Raw genomic sequence first — 16167 nt, 5'->3', positions numbered from 1 at the left:
TGTGTGTGTGTGTGTGTGTGTGTGTGTGTGTGTGTGTGTGTGTGTGTTTTGTCCATGGTTCCTGGTTCATAACTCCCATAAACCCTTGTTACAGTAAACAGAATCTCTCTTACCTTCTCCAGCCTCCTTTCCTCTGCCCAAGGCAGGACTCTAATCTGATTGTGGGTCATAAAAGGTCCTCATTCCAGAGGGGGACCTGCCCTATATCCTGGAAGAAGGAATGCTACACAGAATGATCAAAAAGAATCTGAACAGACAGGTCTTGCTGGGTTTAGATCATACCCTTTTTGTACAATCACGTTTTGACATGGTTGTCCATGCTTCTATTCATATCATGCCTATCGAATGAAGTCTCCACAAAAAAGCCCAAGAGGACAGGACTGGGGGCTTCTAGGGAGCTGAACACATGGAGGGTGACAAGGGAAGTGAACAAGAATTCATCCATGTGCTGGAAGCTAGGTGCAGTAGCACACACTTTTAATCCCAGCGACCTCAGGAAGAAGAGGTGGGAGGATCATTGGAGCCCAAGAGTCTGAAGCTGCAATGAACTATGATTGTGCACTGCACTCCAGCCTGGGCAATACAGCAAGACCCTGTCTTTAAAAAAATCTACATGCTGGGAGGGTGGTGTACCCCAATTCCACAGGGACAGAAGTTCCTGTGCTTGGGACTCTTTCAGACCTCACCCTATGTATCTCTTCATCTAGTTGTTTATTTCTATCCTTTTAAATATTGTTTATGATAAATTGGTAAACATAAGCATTTCCTTGAGTTCCGTGAGCTGCTCTAGCAAATTAACCCAAAGAGGTGTCAGGGGAACCCCAACTTAAGGCGGGTCTGTCAGAAGTTCCAGAGGCCCAGACTTGCGACTGGTGTCTGAAAGCGGGAACGCCAGTCTTGGAGACCTAGCCTTCAACCTGTGGGGTCTGATGCTATCTCCAAGTACATAGTGTTGGAATTGAATTGGAAGAAACCCAGCTGGTGTTGGCTACAGAATTGATTGGTTGCCAGCTGGTGGGGAGAAATTCCCACATATTTGGGGGTCACAGAAGTCTTTGTTTTTAATTATTGTGTTGGTGTGAGAGCAGAGGAAAAATTGAGTTTTTCCTAAGAGCATTTTAATCATAGTTGCTTTAAATTCCCAGTCTGGTAATTCCAACATGAATAACTCTTCTTAGATCTGTCAAAGACGTGAAGCCACAGGGCAAAACACTGCTCCAAAAACACTGCTAGATTTAAGTCTGGTTCTGATCTCTGCTCTGTCTCTTCAAACTGTGTTTTTGCCTTTTAGTATGTCTTGTAATCTTTTGTTGAAAGCTAGACATGATGTGTACTGGCTAAAGGGAACTCCAGTAAATAGGTCTTTAATGATGTGGTAAAGTATGGGGAGAGGGAAAGCAGTCTATGGTCCTGTGATTAGGTCTTGGTCTTTTAGTGAGCCTGTGTCTCTGTACTGTGAATGTTACAAGTGCTTCTCAGTCTCCCACCCTCTCTTAAGTGGGACAGGATGGCTAGAGCAGGCTTGAGTTGGGTCTTTCTCCTCCCCCAGGTAGGATAGGGTCTGATATAGGGCAAGGCTTGTTAAGAACAGAATACTCTGGGCTGGGCTCAGTGGCTCATGCCTGTAATCCTAGCACTTTGGGAAGCCGGGGTGGGTGGATCACAAGGTCAGGAGTTCAAGACCAGCCTGGCCAACATAGTGAAACCCTGTCTCTACTAAAAATACAAAAAATTAGCCAGGCATGGTGGCGGGCACCTGTAATCCCAGCTACTCGGGAGGCTGAGGCAGGAGAATTGCTTGAACCCGGTGGGGGCGGAGGTTGCAGTGAGCCGAGATTGCCACTGCACTCCAGTCCGGGAGACAGTGCGAGACTCCATCTCAAAAAAAAAAAAACAATGCTCTGGCTTATTTCAAATGGTTACTTGCCTCTCCCTGCTGGAGGCATAAGAGAATTTTTCTTTGATATTCACTGTGTGAACCCAGTAGAGCTCTTGGAAGTAAAAGCCACAGAAATATGGAGGCCTTTCTCTGGAGTTCTTAACCCTCAGAGTAATCTACATTGAGTCTCCAGCAATTTGTCAGTTAAAGTTCAGGTTTTCTTATCCTGGTACTGGTTCCTGCAGAGGTTTCTTGTGGATTTCTGGTCCAGTAAATTGTAATTCTCTCTCTTTTTTTTTTGAGACAAAGTCTCAGTCTGTTGCCCAAGCTGGAGTGCAGTTGTGTGATCTTGGCTCACAGCAACCTCTACCTCCCAGGTTCAAGCAATTCTTGAACCTCAGCCTCCTGAGTAGCTGGGATTACAGGTATGTGTCACCACGCCCAGCTAATTTTTGTATTTTTAGTAGAGACAGGGTTTCACCATGTTGGCCAACCCGGTCTCGAGCTCCTGACCTCAAGTGATCTTACCCACTCGGCCTCACAAAGTCCTGGGATTACAAGCGTGAGCCACTGCGCCTGGCCTAAATTGTAATTCTCTGTATTCACCTGTGTGTCTCTAACTTTTGGGGCAGTGTTTTACCCTGTGACTTCACTTCTCTGACAGATCTAAGAAGTTACTCATTTTTCAGTTTGTTCAACAATTTTACTTGTTAAAAAGGAATAGCAACTTCCAAGCTCCTTATGTGCCAGACCAGAAACCAGAAGTCTTACCACAAGTTTTTATTTAATAGAATCATTAAATTGCAAAATTGAAAGAGATTTGAGATGCCATCTAGTCCATCCCTACAGGGGATCTTTGAGGAATACTTCCCTCTCCCTCCACCCCATAGTTCACCTGGAGACTGACTCTAGGGAGGTCTTTGATCAGGCCTCACTCTTGTCAGGAGTCTGCTAATCATTCTCTCTTTCTCTATTTTAGAATTGTACACCAAGAAGTGGAAGAATCTTTAGAGACCATCCTTTACCCAGATGGGGCAATTGAGGACCAGAGCCAGGGACAGATTCTCAGGGTGAATCAGTGGCAGAGCTCAAGTTTCCTACCTCCCAGCTCTAGCTCTCTTGGTTGCTTGGAGCCAAACAAAGCAAAAATTCCTTTCCTGACTGGAGTGAGGAGATGATGAGGGCAGAGGACAAGGCTTATGTCTCCACCTCAGTTCTTCCCCATAAGGGGAATACCAGACTAGGCAGTGGTGACTAGTAGCAACTGTTTTCTTAGCAATTCAATGGAGACAGTGCTGAGAATAAGAACACTCAAGGAAGCTAAGTGAAGGAAAAAAGCGCTGGGAACAGTGGTGATCCTGGTGGGAGATCTTGGGGTGGGGCAAAGAGCAAAGTATGCTCCCTGAGCAGCATGTCAGGCCTTGCTTCTGCCCTCCACTGTCTGCCCTGCCTTGACCTGTACTGCAGGCTGACTGATTAACAGGCTACCAGCAGCTGTGCCAGTCAGGTGGCCAGGGCTGCCCTGCACAACCTTGCTTCCTTGCATTCCCTTCAGCGATGTTCCTCTGCTCATCCCTTAAAATAGTTCAAAATTGAGAACATGAAAATGCTTTCTTACGCATACACAAGCAGACATGTATATGTGTATGCACCTGGTGTGTGTGTGGGCTGTGGTGGAGGCATACTTTGTCTTGTGTTCATTGTCACTGACATTGCTCAGGGAGGCTGGGGTACTTGCATTTGTTTTCATCTTTAGAGTGTGTTAATGGTTTCCTTCTTGATTAAAGAAGAGCTCAAAATGTAGCTTTGCCATTGCTCTTTATTCTTGCTTTGTCTTTGATGTTGAAAAGATAGTGCACTTGTGCTTTTGGTGGGGCTCCTGGCCTTCATGCTGCTTCCTAGGATTGGCAGATACTGCATATCACCACATACCAGACACCCACAGGAGAGAAAAATCATCAGGATCAAGAGGCCAGATTGGCTGCTGGCAAAGTTTATCTGCAGGCTAGGTGCTTGCTGCTCTCCTACTTAATCCGTGCTGCCTAGTGTGGGCTGTCCCCAGAAGGGAATTCTGTGTCCCTCTGAGTGCTGCAACTACTCTCAGGGTTTTACTGTAGTGGTTTTACCTCTGCCTATTGGTTGACCCATCTACCTGTCTCATTTGAGTTGAGTATGAATTGTTTAGGATATGCAGTTAGAGGTAGTGTGGGCTGGCTGGCTGCTGTAAGCCATCTTAACATTTGGCTAAGCTGACTCCTGTGTGCTAGGCCTGACAAGGTACTCTTGGTTCCTCTTGTGACGCCTGTATCGTTTACACAGTCAAAACATCCTCAGATGATATAAGCTGGAGTGAACTATTTATTTTTCTATTTTTTTTATTTTAGTTTAAGTTCTGGGATACATGTGCTGAATGTGCAGGTTTGTTACACAGTTATACATGTGCCATGGTGGTTTGCTGCACCTATCAACCCATCATCTAGGTTTTAAGCCCCACATGCATTAGATATTTGTCCTAATGCTCTCTCTCCCCTTGTCCCCCACCCCTTGACAGGCCCTGGTATGTGATGTACCCCTCCCTGTGTCCATGTGTTCTCATTGTTCAACTCCCACTTATGAGTGGAGAACATATGGTATTTGGTTTTCTGTTCCTGTGTTAATTTGCTGAGGATGATTGTTTCCAACTTCATCCATGTGGACTATTTTTTCATCATATTCTACCCTTCCCAAGTCACACCTAGGGGGCTGAGGAGTGACAGGTGGAGCAGGGCAAGGCTGGATTAAACATTAATGCAGCTATCACCACTGCCCAGAGGAGCAAGTTCCCAGAGCCAAGCTACAGAGCTACCCTAGTGTCTCCAGGCTGAGGAGGTGGTGACTGGCATACATGGCTCAATTTGTCCAGGTCCTGGCTGAAATAGGTGACTTTGGTCGCTTCCAGATACAGCTATTGATCCTGCTGTGTGTTCTCAACTTCCTGTCTCCCTTCTACTTTTTTGCCCATGTCTTCATGGTCCTAGATGAGCCCCACCACTGTGCAGTGGCCTGGGTGAAGAACCACACTTTCAACCTGAGTGCTGCTGAACAGCTGGCACTGAGCGTGCCCCTGGACACTGCAGGCCACCCAGAGCCCTGCCTCATGTTCCGGCCACCCCCTGCCAATGCCAGCCTGCAGGACATCCTCAGCCACCGCTTCAATGAGACGCAGCCTTGTGATACGGGCTGGGAATATCCTGAGAACAGGCTCCCATCCCTAAAGAATGAGGTAGGCTTGTCCTTTTGCTGGTCTCTCCACCAGTTGTGGGTCTGTCAGGTCTTGTGCCTGACTCTTCACCCTCAGTCACTGGCTCTGTATCTGCCCCATGCCCATATGGTCAACCATGGGCACGTATGTTTTTCATTTTGTCAATCTCATTTTCCTCTTTGTCCTCTGCCTATTGACCCGTCTGTCTGTCATATTCTCTGTCTGTCTGCCCATCTGTCCATTTTTTGCCCATCCTTTTGTCATCCCTCTCTTTCCTTGTCTCTCTGGCTATCTACCCAGTTGGTGTCCTCTCCTCTTTTCCCATCTTTGTGCCTTTCTCTACCCAGTGTGCTCATCTGTCTGTCCAGTTCTCTTTGTCTTTCAGTCTGCCCCTGCATGTCTGCCTACATTCCTATTTTCCTAACCCTCTAATGCCATCCCTTTCCCCGTCCATTTCACTGCCTTCCTGCTTGCTGGGCTTCAAAGCTTTCAGCTTTTCTCTCTAGGTCTCTGCCAGCCTGCCCTTGAGACGCTGGAGAACATCCAGGACTCTAGGACTTGTCCTGTGGATAACTAAGCGTTCATTCTTGCTAACTTCATTCTTTTAGGAGAGACGCAGGCAGAAAAGTTCCCATCCTAGCCACCTCCGAGCAAGGGGGGCCCTCTGAAGGCATCCAGTCCCACTCTGTTGCTTCCCAGATGTTGGGGTTGAGGCACAGAATGAGGAGATGGCTTAGCCAGGGCAATGCAGTGAGTTGATCATGGAGCTGGGGCTCCCATGCCAGATACCTGCTGTCTAGATTCCCACAGGAGTGGGAGGCAGCACAGATAGTCCAGAAACCTGAGGGGCATGGGTGCTTGAGGGGATCTGTATAATTTTCATCTTCTTTATGGTGGAAAATCTGGGATTAAACATTCACTTCTCCCGCACCCCATGGCTGAAAAAGTATTTATTTTTAGAGGTTGTCAGAGACCAATGTGTTAACCAAAGCTTAACTTTCACTTCTTAATATGTGACCATAAAACTGTTCCCAGAAGCCTGGCAGCCTGCGGACATGTCCTGCCTGTCCTTCTCCCAACTCTCCCCCACCCCACCCCACCCCACGCCACAGGGAGCTCTAGGGAGCCTATGCATGCTCCCAGGCTCTGGGGCTGGCCAGCCTAGCCCCTTCTGACCCTTACTGTCCTCTCCATCATCTCCCCAGCATGACATCCATGACCGGTCCCAGCCTTCACCAGCCCTAACGTGTTGTGATATGCCTATATGTGTTAAACTCTCTGCCCACCTGGCCAAATATCATCATTCTCAAAGCCCAGAAAACCTTCCAGATTGCTCACAGACTACTCTAGGCCTTCTTCACACCCCATGCTGGACTGTCGATGCAACCGTATTCAGCCAAAGGCCCCTGAGGATTAACTGTGCAGGGAAGTCAGAGGGGAAAGGTACTTTGTTCCTCTAGTGGTCAGGAAAGGTCTGGGCCCCTTGCAGAGGAATAAAGGGCTGGGCGGGTTCTAAGGCCCAGAATTTGCTTCCTCCTGGTGGGGGGGAATGGGCAGGCAACTTTCTGAAGGAGGTGGTATGTGTGAACTGGGCACCAAGATACTAGAAAAATGTTGCTAGAGAAGAGGGGATGGCCTTTGCAAGCAGAGAATAAGAATAGCACAGGAAAGGCCTGGCAGCAGGAAGCAGGCAGGATGTCTGGGGAGCAGTGGGTGTGCCAGCAATGGGGTCAGGGTGCAGGGGCAGGGATATAGGAATTAGATGGATGTTTTCAAGGATTTGGGACCTCTGTTCTTTGGTTTTTGACACATCTGAAAAGAATCATCACGTGAGAAAGCATTGGTTAACCCTAAGGTAATAATTAGGATTTGCGGAAGGTGGAAAAAAATTACCTAAACATTTTTAGCAATTGGAAACTGCAAAATAAGCCGATAACATCCCTGTTAACACTTAGGAAGAGTCTTCATTCATGACATCTGTTAAACTAGAGAGACTCCATTGGCCGTAACTCAAAAGTTACAGTCACATATATAGTGCAAGAAATGAGGAAGGGCAAGACAGACTCCACCCACATTAGTGAGTTTCATCAAACACCCAAGGGTGGAGAGAAAAGGCAGCTTTCAGAAAGGACTGTGTTATGAAATGAGGCAGGTGGGGAATGTGTTTTCTAAACTAGATCTAGGAAGTGGAATGTGGAATCAATCTGTCCTCCTCCCTTTAAGGACTGTCCACTGGTTAATCAATTTTTTAAAAGACTAAAAAATAAACTCCTCACACACAAACACCCGCAAAAAAACAAAACAAAAAAAACCCAAAACAAACAAACAAAAAACAGCACGAAGATGTCCCATGTTACTCTCAAGGGGAACCAAGGAGCAGCTTAACAATAAGCATTAGTGTGCTAGAGAGTCATCACAAGCATGCCTTGCTTTTAAGCAAACAAAAAATTTTTTTTGAAGCAACAAAACAAATGAGTACTGATCACTTTTCTGACAATAAACAATGACTCAAAAGTAACTAGTATTGGGATGGGGAAGGGGAATCATACCTATGAGCCTTGTCTTGCAAGAGTATATGTTGGTAGGATTACGCATTTGTCATTATTGCAGAGAATGAACTTCAATTTTTTTTTTTTTTTTTTGAGACAGGGTCTTGCTCTGTCACCCAGGCTGGAGTGCAGTGGCGAGATCTGGGCTCACTGCAACCTCCGCCTCCCGGGTTCAAGTGGTTCTCTGACCTCAGCCTATCAAGTAGCTGAGACTACAGGCATGCACCACCATGCCTGGCTAATTTTTGTATTTTTAGTAGAGGTGGGTTTTCACCATGTTGGCCAGGGTGGTCTCGAACGCCTGACCTCAGATGATCCACCTGCCTCAGCCTCCCAAAGTGCTGGGATTACAGGTGTGAGCCACCGCGCCTGGCCTAATTTTAATTCTTAGTTTGACTTAAACCTTGCTTTTAGTGTGATGGCGACACAAGCTGAGCTGAAAGGGCTCTGGAGAGATGTTCACAGAAGCACACGCCTGAGGCTCTTCTTTGGCTCTGGAGGCTTGGTTAACTGCATTCTTCAGGCCCTTCTCTGTGAGTGCAGAATGCTCTGCATACTCAACAGCCTTCCAGTCCAAGGCCAGTCTGGAGTGATAGGCTTCTGTTTTTTGTTCTTGGCAAGTTTTACAAGAGTAGAGGGATCATTCTCTGAGATGAATTTGGGTCTCGACAAGCAAGAAAGGAATCTTTGGACAGTGGTGAGTTATCACAGGCACCCACTTTTCTTTCACATTTTTGAATGAGGATGGAGATACCGCTGAAAAACTGACTAGAAATACATCTGTTTGTGGATACTTAGCAATTGTAATCTTTTATAACCCTCTTGTCCAGAAGTGTCAAAAAGTCCAAGAGCATATGGCTCACCACCAACCATAACCGTGACCACACAGTTGTTAGAAATAGTTGGTACATTTTCAGATGTAAATTTGTTTGTTGTGTAGGATATCGGTATATTTTACCAATGGCATCATTGCTCACAACAGCACACTTAATGGTCTGCATTGCTGAAATAGTTTTGTATTTACTTTAAATATTTCAAACTTGATGTTGACCTCAGCTTCTCCCTGGGGCATGGTGGCACTCAGGACCTCTCTCCTAGACAGTGCTGGCATTGCGGTTGGACCTTGGGCCTCTCACTCTACCCTAACATGCTCTCCTCACCCCCACTCTTCCAAAGACTGTGACTCCCAAAGAAATGAACGCTTTGTGCCCTGCACCACATGATAATCCCAAGCTTGGTTCCAGAGTGCAGCTGGCTTGGTGTGAGATCTTCTATCTCTGGTTTTCATCTATGAGGAAGGGTTCTGCCCATTGACCCAGAGGACCCTCTCTGAGCTGACACCTAAACTTCTTTATTATAAATGGTGACTTCATATTTAAACTTAAATGCAAACAATACTAATTTGAAAAGAAAAAAAGTATATTTCCTTATAGGCTGTGTGCTCTTGAAGGTCAGAATATGTTTCTCCTTTTCAACCTACATTTGCTGGGTGTCCACCCTTGGTAAAAGAAAAAAAATGGGCTGGGTGCAGTGGCTCATGCCTGTAATTCCAACACTTTGGGAGGCTGAGGCAGGAGGATCACTTGAGCCCAGGAGTTCAAGACCAGCCTGGGCAATATAGTGAGACCTCATCTCTACAAAAAATACAATAATCAGCCAGACATGGTAGCACATGCCTATAGTCTCAGCTACTCCAGAGGCTGAAGTGGGACGATCGTTTGAGCTAGTAGTAAGCCGTATTCATGCCACTGCACTCCAGCCTGGGGAGACGCTTTCTCAAAAAAAAAAAAAAAAAAGAAAAGAAAAGAAAAGAAAAAAATGACTCCTCTGGACCTTGGAATGGGAAGGTGGGAAGACCATCAATGAATAGCAACAATCATGTGATCTGTCCAGGGACCAAAGAAGTAGGAATAGGAGGGAAGGGGAAGCAGAAAGAACAATCATTTCTGGGGTCTGGAGGCATGAAAATGCCTGGCATATTTAGGAATGCTGACATGGCAAAAGAGGCTGGGAAATAGGCAACAGCTAGCTCTTCAAGGGCCTTAGATATAGTGCTAAGGAATTTGGGCTTTCTCCTAGAGACTAAAGTGAGCTGTTGAAGGTTTCGGAATAGGGGAGGGATCCAGGATGGGGTATGCTTCAAGAAATGAGGGCGGAATTCTGCAGACTACCATGGCAGGCTGCAGACAGAACCATCCACTGTGGGTGTTAGGGCTGGGGAGGATGACTGGCATCCCAAGTTGGAGCCCTCTTCATCTCTACCACCTGCAACATGACAACACCACGAGAGCTCGGGCATATCTCGGCGCCTCTCCAAGCCTCAGCCTTTGCTGCTGCACAAAGGGAATGATAAGCCATTATGGGGTTAGAACGAGGATTTAATGTCATAGCAGGTATATAAACTGAAGAGAGGTAGTGAATGGTGGCTGTTGACCAGGGGTGCCAGCCTTAAAAGACTCCAAGGCTTGGTGCTCATGCCCATGGGGCACTTCACTCCCTTGTGTCTGAGCTGTCTGCCACCAGCTGAGAGCTTTGTGAGCACACAGGCCAGCACAGCCTCACCCTAGATAACAGGTGCTGAGAGCTTCCTGTGACATAGCCACTGAGTTAACCATGTTACAAATGTTAGTTCCTTTCATTATATCAGGTGATACTATATAGCATATTTTATTCACATTTTGTAGTGGGAAACCAAGACACAGACAGATGGGCTAACAGGCTCAAGGTCACACAAAGCCACTCAATTCTGACTCCTGAGCCTGGCAACAATGGGCCTTTATTATTAGTTATTTTAAATGCCATCTTACTACAAAGGCAATCTGTGGCTGCTAGACAAAAACCAAATAGGATAGAAGTGGCTGGAGCAACAATTTCAAGTCCCCTGTCCTTCCCTACTTCATTCCCAGTGGCAATCAGTTCATCACTTGATACATGTTGAAAGTTCTTGAAAATTAACAGTTGTCCTTGAGAACAGAAGTATGAGCACAATGGTAACTCCTGGACTGGTTAATTTCTTGCTAAAAGTTATTTAACTGATGATGATTGGTTAATTAGCTATCTGTAGGTATTAGTTTATGCCTTCATTTATTCATTAATTCAGCAGACATCCTCTTAGCCTTCACTCAGATTCATTCCCTGTCTAGGGCAAGAGAGATGTCTCAACTCTACCAGCTGCCATCCAGCTGTGGGACCTAGGGTTAGCTGCTTAACCTCTCCTTTCTCGGGAAGATGATAATAAGTGAAAGATTATTATTAGAATTCTGTGAGATCATGCATGTAAAGTGTTTAGCAAGCACCCAGCACAGGGTGAGTGCTCAGTGGTTGCTGCTGGGAAGCTGGAGGAGAGCTCACATGACAGTTCCCCAACAAACATTTGTGTGTGGAACTGGGCTGTGTTCAAGAGGCATGGCGGGACTCCCTGAGGGGTCCACAAACCCCGTGGGGTGGGGGTCAGTCAAGTGAGTCAAGTGCACATACAGCTGACGTGTGTACAGAGTGGTATGGGCCCAAATATTCTCTCCTCTTGGTTTCTCAGGCTGTGGGATTCTCAATAGGTCTTGGGTGGATTAGCATACTCTGTGCCTCTCTCTTTCTCTCTCTCACACCTGCACATTCTCTCATTCTCTCCCTCCCTCCCTCTGTGTGTGTGTGTACGTGTGTGTGTGTGTTCCTCTGTCCTAATCGCCTTCCTCAAGGCATGTGTGAGGGCTCCTTAGGATTCTGATTGACTGTGCATGGTGGGTACTTCAGGGGGATTTTGCAGCCAGGTAGAAAAACATGGAAAGACCCAAGTGTGTCCCAGGGCTTCCCTGGCTGTGGGGAAGTGGCCCCATTTGTTAGGAAGCAGCAATTAATGGTCTGTCACAGGGTCCCAAAATTTGCATCCTTAGTGTGTCAATAATTTTACATGGCATCTCCAGGCCAAATGAAATGCCTAACAGCTCTAGGTATTAAGTCATTAAGTTCAAACAAGTGTTTATGTCCTAACGACTTAGTAGTTATTTTTTGGAATAAATGCATAAGTTGACAGAAAAAATATTTTAATTTTATTCTTAAATACAATAACTTACTGATAGGATGTATGCACTTACTGGGCATTGTACAACTTCTCAGTCCTTAAACACTGCCGCCCTCACTTTCTCTTCCACATTGATTTTCAAGTGACATTTGCTTTCACAGCAACTGCCAAAAGCACTTTTCTATAGATATGATGTCAGATTTCACATAGATATGATGTCATTGGAAAGAAAGTAGTGTGGTCTCACGTTGAAAGTGTGAACTATCCTGAGCTAGTAATTTGTGTGATATCAGAGAGATGTCAACTTGTATTTCCCTTTAAAACCTGAAACGCCTTGCCATGCTCAGTGAATTCACCATGGTGCCCTGGAGTGCCTCAGTACACAGTTTGGGAACCACGAGCTCCTGCCCTGAAGGGTTTGTAGTGGGCTAGGTGGTGTAGGGCTTGCCCTCTGTGCGGCCCCTGGACTCACATCTGCCTGTGTCTCCCTCAGTTCAACCTGGTTTGTGATCGGAAGCACCTGAAGGACACCACACAGTCAGTGTTCATGGCTGGGCTCCTTGTTGGCACCCTCATGTTTGGGCCCCTCTGCGACCGGTAAGAACCTTGCCCTGCCCACTCCCTGCCTAGCAAGCTTGTCAGTGCTGGCACAGGCCCAATTCTCCCTTATGCCCCTCACACTGGCCTTTAGGACGAGGCCCTCTTCCCCCTACCCTCAAATGGGGCTCAGGGAAGGGCCATGTCTCCTCCCTCAGACAGAGACCCCAGGACAGGGCTGGGCCCCCTTGCGGCCTTCTCCTCAGATGCCTTCCGGGAGGGACCCTCCACACAGACCTGCCCTGTTTCCTCAGGATTGGCCGCAAGGCCACGATCCTGGCGCAGCTGCTCCTCTTCACCCTCATCGGCCTGGCCACAGCCTTTGTGCCCAGCTTTGAGCTCTACATGGCCCTGCGCTTTGCTGTGGCTACTGCCATCGCTGGATTTGGCTTCAGCAATGTCACCCTACGTGAGTGTCTGGGCCCTGGAGCCTTCAGCCATAGGGTGAGGCCCAGGGGCCTGGGAGGGCCATGGCCCCGAACGGCCTGTGGAGGTCTTTACAGGTACCCCACATCTGAAGTGGTCGCACCGGTGCTTCCTGTGTTGGTACTGAGTCCCAGCCCCCACAGGGTGGCATCTAGGAGTAATGGGGAGTGAATGGCAGGGATTAACCTTGTCTCAACCTCTCCATTCCCACAGTGACAGAATGGGTGGGGCCCTCATGGAGGACGCAGGCCGTGGTCCTGGCCCAGTGCAACTTCTCCCTCGGGCAGATGGTGCTTGCGGGACTCGCCTACGGTTTCCGCAACTGGAGGCTCCTTCAGATCACCGGCACTGCGCCTGGCTTACTGCTCTTCTTCTACTTCTGGTGAGGAAAATACATGCCAGGAGCAAGCGCCCCCAGGTTAGTTGTGTTGGGGTGGGGTTGGAGTGCAGCGCCCATGTTCATAGGACAGTCAGAGGCGAGTCTGGGAGAGGGAGCCTGTCACAGCTGGGTGTGGGGTTCAGTTTGCACTGGAACAAGACAGAAAGCTCCCTAGGACTCCAGGCCCCAAGGTCATAGCAGTTGCTGACCCACAGGGCTCTGCCAGAATCTGCACGTTGGCTCCTGACCCATGGGAGGATGGACGAGGCGATACAACTGATCCAGAAGGCGGCCTCAGTCAATAGGCGGAAACTCTCCCCGGAGCTCATGAACCAGGTACTTCCAGCAGGCCCAGGCCCAGGCCTAGAATCAGACCCACACGGACCTTCCTGCCTGGCCTCTCACTCTGCTTCTTCCTCCCAGCTGGTCCCAGAGAAGACAGGCCCCTCAGGGAATGCCCTGGATCTGTTCAGACACCCCCAGCTCCGGAAGGTGACCCTGATTATCTTCTGTGTCTGGTGAGTGCCCAGAGCCCGAGGACAGAACCACAAGGCTGCAGCCTGCCTGGTGTGTGTTGGCAGAGGGGTGGGCTGGCGGCTGTTTGGCTGGGATGGTCTCTCCCTGGCTGTGCCAGTGTCCCCTGCTGTGACTGCTGACCAAGGCAGGCTCTCCCTCTGGGTGGTGTCTCATCATCCAGCAGCGACGGGAACCCTTCATTACCTTGTAGGTTTGTGGACAGTCTGGGGTACTACGGCCTGAGCCTCCAAGTGGGGGACTTCGGCCTGGACGTCTATCTGACGCAGCTCATCTTTGGAGCCGTTGAGGTGCCTGCCCGCTGTTCCAGCATCTTCATGATGCAGAGGTTTGGCCGCAGGTGGAGCCAGTTGGGGACCTTGGTCTTGGGTGGCCTTATGTGTATCATCATCATCTTCATCCCAGCAGGTACCAGCGCTGGCTATCCCTCACCCCCATGCCCCCTCACCCACTGGCTGCCAGGGGCTAGACCAGTGGCCATTGTTCTGCTTCCAGGAGTAAAGGCTTCCCTGGGGTTTGGGTACAGAAGGGGTGGGGAGTTTCAGTGGATGGGGCTGGCGTCAGGGCCCAGGTGATGGGGCTGTCTACCCTCTGCCAGATCTGCCCGTGGTGGTCACCATGCTGGCTGTGGTGGGGAAGATGGCCACAGCTGCCGCCTTTACCATCTCCTATGTGTACTCTGCCGAGGTTTTCCCCACCATCCTCCGGTAAGAGCTGCAGTGTGACTCCTGCTCCTCTGCTACTGAGACACTGATTTGGCTGTCCCTCCTCGGCCCTCACCCCATTCCACAAATAGCTGACAGGGCTGGCTCTGGGGCAGCAGTGCTGGGCAGGGTCCAGGACAACTAGAAATCTAGCCCAAGCCCTCAAATTGTCCCCAGAATGGTGGAGGACAGACAGGCAAGTAGGCCATGCCCTGGCGGTCAGGACAGGAATGTGGGACACATCTAAGAATGAATGGCCACAGAGAAGGAGCACTTGGGGTGGGAGGGTGGTAAGGATGTGCAGCCTGTGACCTGAGACTTGACAAGCGAGCAGGGGTGTAGCAGGCAGGGAGCAGGGCTGGAGGCAGGAGCAGAGAGCAGGAACGCTGGATGGGCCGGGTGAGGCTGGAGACCCTGCAGAGCTTTGAGGTCTGGGCTCTCCCGAGGAAATATACTAGGGCGAAGCTGAGGCCCAGAGTTGGGCCCAGGTCTACTTAGCTTGCCCTGGTCTTCCCCCAGGCAGACAGGCATGGGGCTGGTGGGCATCTTCTCACGGATCGGGGGCATCCTCACACCACTCGTGATCCTGCTGGGAGAGTACCACGCTGCCCTCCCCATGCTCATCTACGGCAGCCTCCCCATCGTGGCCGGCCTGCTCTGCACCCTGCTGCCAGAGACGCGTGGCCAGGGCCTGAAAGACACCCTCCAGGACCTGGAGCTGGGGCCTCACCCATGGTGAGCTGCTTGCTTGCATTGAAACCACTACTTGGGTCTCACATTGGCCACGCACTCTATATGCCCAGGCCTCCACCTCATCACTCATCCACTGTTGCCTAGAGGCTAACATGGAGTCCTCCAGAACCACAGACATCTGGCTGGCTTTGGTTCAGATTCCCCTTACTTCGAGGAGGAGGGTGGTGAGGGACACTGTCATGGGACCAATTCCTGGGCAGCCAATGACAGCCTTCTGCTCCCTCTAGGTCCCCCAAATCAGTGCCCTCAGAGAAGGAAACAGAGGCCAAGGGAAGAACTTCCAGCCCGGGAGTGGCCTTTGTGAGCAGCACATACTTCTGATTGAGGTCTCTAAGAGCTGGACCATCAGCAGCAGGGAGCTGCCTAAACACCTCCTTGGATATGGCCAGGACCCACAGGGACACAGGGCAAGACCAGCCTTGCTTATGGAGGCAGGACACCACAACCTGGCCCATGGCTGTCACCTCCTGCCGAGTCCAATCCCAGACTGGGAACCACCATCTGGGAAAGGACCTCCTAGCCTCCTTCACCTTTCTCATCTCCAGAGCCCCGCCCCCAATACTCTGTCTGGGTTAGGATCTTGGGTATGTCTTGGGCTTCATTTGTCCTCTAACAATCTTCACGGGGTGTGGCTCTCTTGATCTCCTCAATCTGGAGGCCCCTGCCCTCAAAACACAGTGATGTTCAAAACAGAACACAAGGTAAGCCCTTTCCAATTTGTGGGAACAGGAGGGGAGAGGAAACAAATGTGAAGTTGTAGACTCTACCCAGGCAGGTGGATGAAAATGCTGTGGATAAACGGAAGGTTATGATTCCTTCTAGCGGATGGACCAGATCCCTCTGGCTACATTGGGTCATACAGAGAGAAGATTCAGTTCAGCCTAAATCAAAACTTTCACCTTGCGTTCACTTCAAAGATCGCCCAACCCCCGCCCTACACTCAGCTCATGCCTAACCTATGTGTGGCTCAGAGACCAGCTTGGGGAAGGAGAGGAGGTTTGTTCTGCTCCCCATCTCACCCCACCTCCTCCTGCTCATGCTCAGCTGCTTCTGGACCTTCCAGGGCCCATGCAGGGTGAGGGAAAGG

General features: G+C 49.3%; 1 protein-coding gene across 1 annotated transcript; it reads left to right on the top strand.

Annotated features, from left to right (window-relative positions):
* The first annotated feature begins 4763 nt into the window (after nucleotides 1-4763).
* On the top strand, nucleotides 4764-16167 carry SLC22A13 (solute carrier family 22 member 13). Its single transcript, XM_032162060.2, has 10 exons — nucleotides 4764-5141; nucleotides 12181-12284; nucleotides 12539-12693; nucleotides 12924-13092; nucleotides 13305-13425; nucleotides 13513-13607; nucleotides 13817-14031; nucleotides 14222-14330; nucleotides 14847-15062; nucleotides 15308-16167. The coding sequence occupies exons 1-10, from the start codon at nucleotides 4764-4766 to the stop codon at nucleotides 15399-15401; spliced, it is 1656 nt and encodes a 551-aa protein (XP_032017951.1). The 3' UTR covers nucleotides 15402-16167.

The sequence above is a fragment of the Hylobates moloch genome, unplaced genomic scaffold (assembly GCF_009828535.3).
Source record: "Hylobates moloch isolate HMO894 unplaced genomic scaffold, HMol_V3 SCAFFOLD_8, whole genome shotgun sequence".
In the NCBI taxonomy this organism is placed as follows: Eukaryota; Metazoa; Chordata; class Mammalia; order Primates; family Hylobatidae; genus Hylobates; species Hylobates moloch.
Note: the sequence above shows the minus strand (reverse complement) of the source record. Positions and strands in the feature narration are given on the sequence as shown.

What these genes read in the sequence shown, in the direction of transcription:
- SLC22A13 (XM_032162060.2), top strand. Translation starts at nt 4,764, where the DNA reads ATGGCTCAATTTGTCCAGGTCCTGGCTGAAATAGGTGACTTTGGTCGC. An exon ending in TTTGGGCCCCTCTGCGACCG is followed by an intron (nt 12,285 to 12,538) that starts GTAAGAACCTTG and finishes CTGTTTCCTCAG; the next exon opens with GATTGGCCGCAAGGCCACGA. An exon ending in CCCCGGAGCTCATGAACCAG is followed by an intron (nt 13,426 to 13,512) that starts GTACTTCCAGCA and finishes TCTTCCTCCCAG; the next exon opens with CTGGTCCCAGAGAAGACAGG.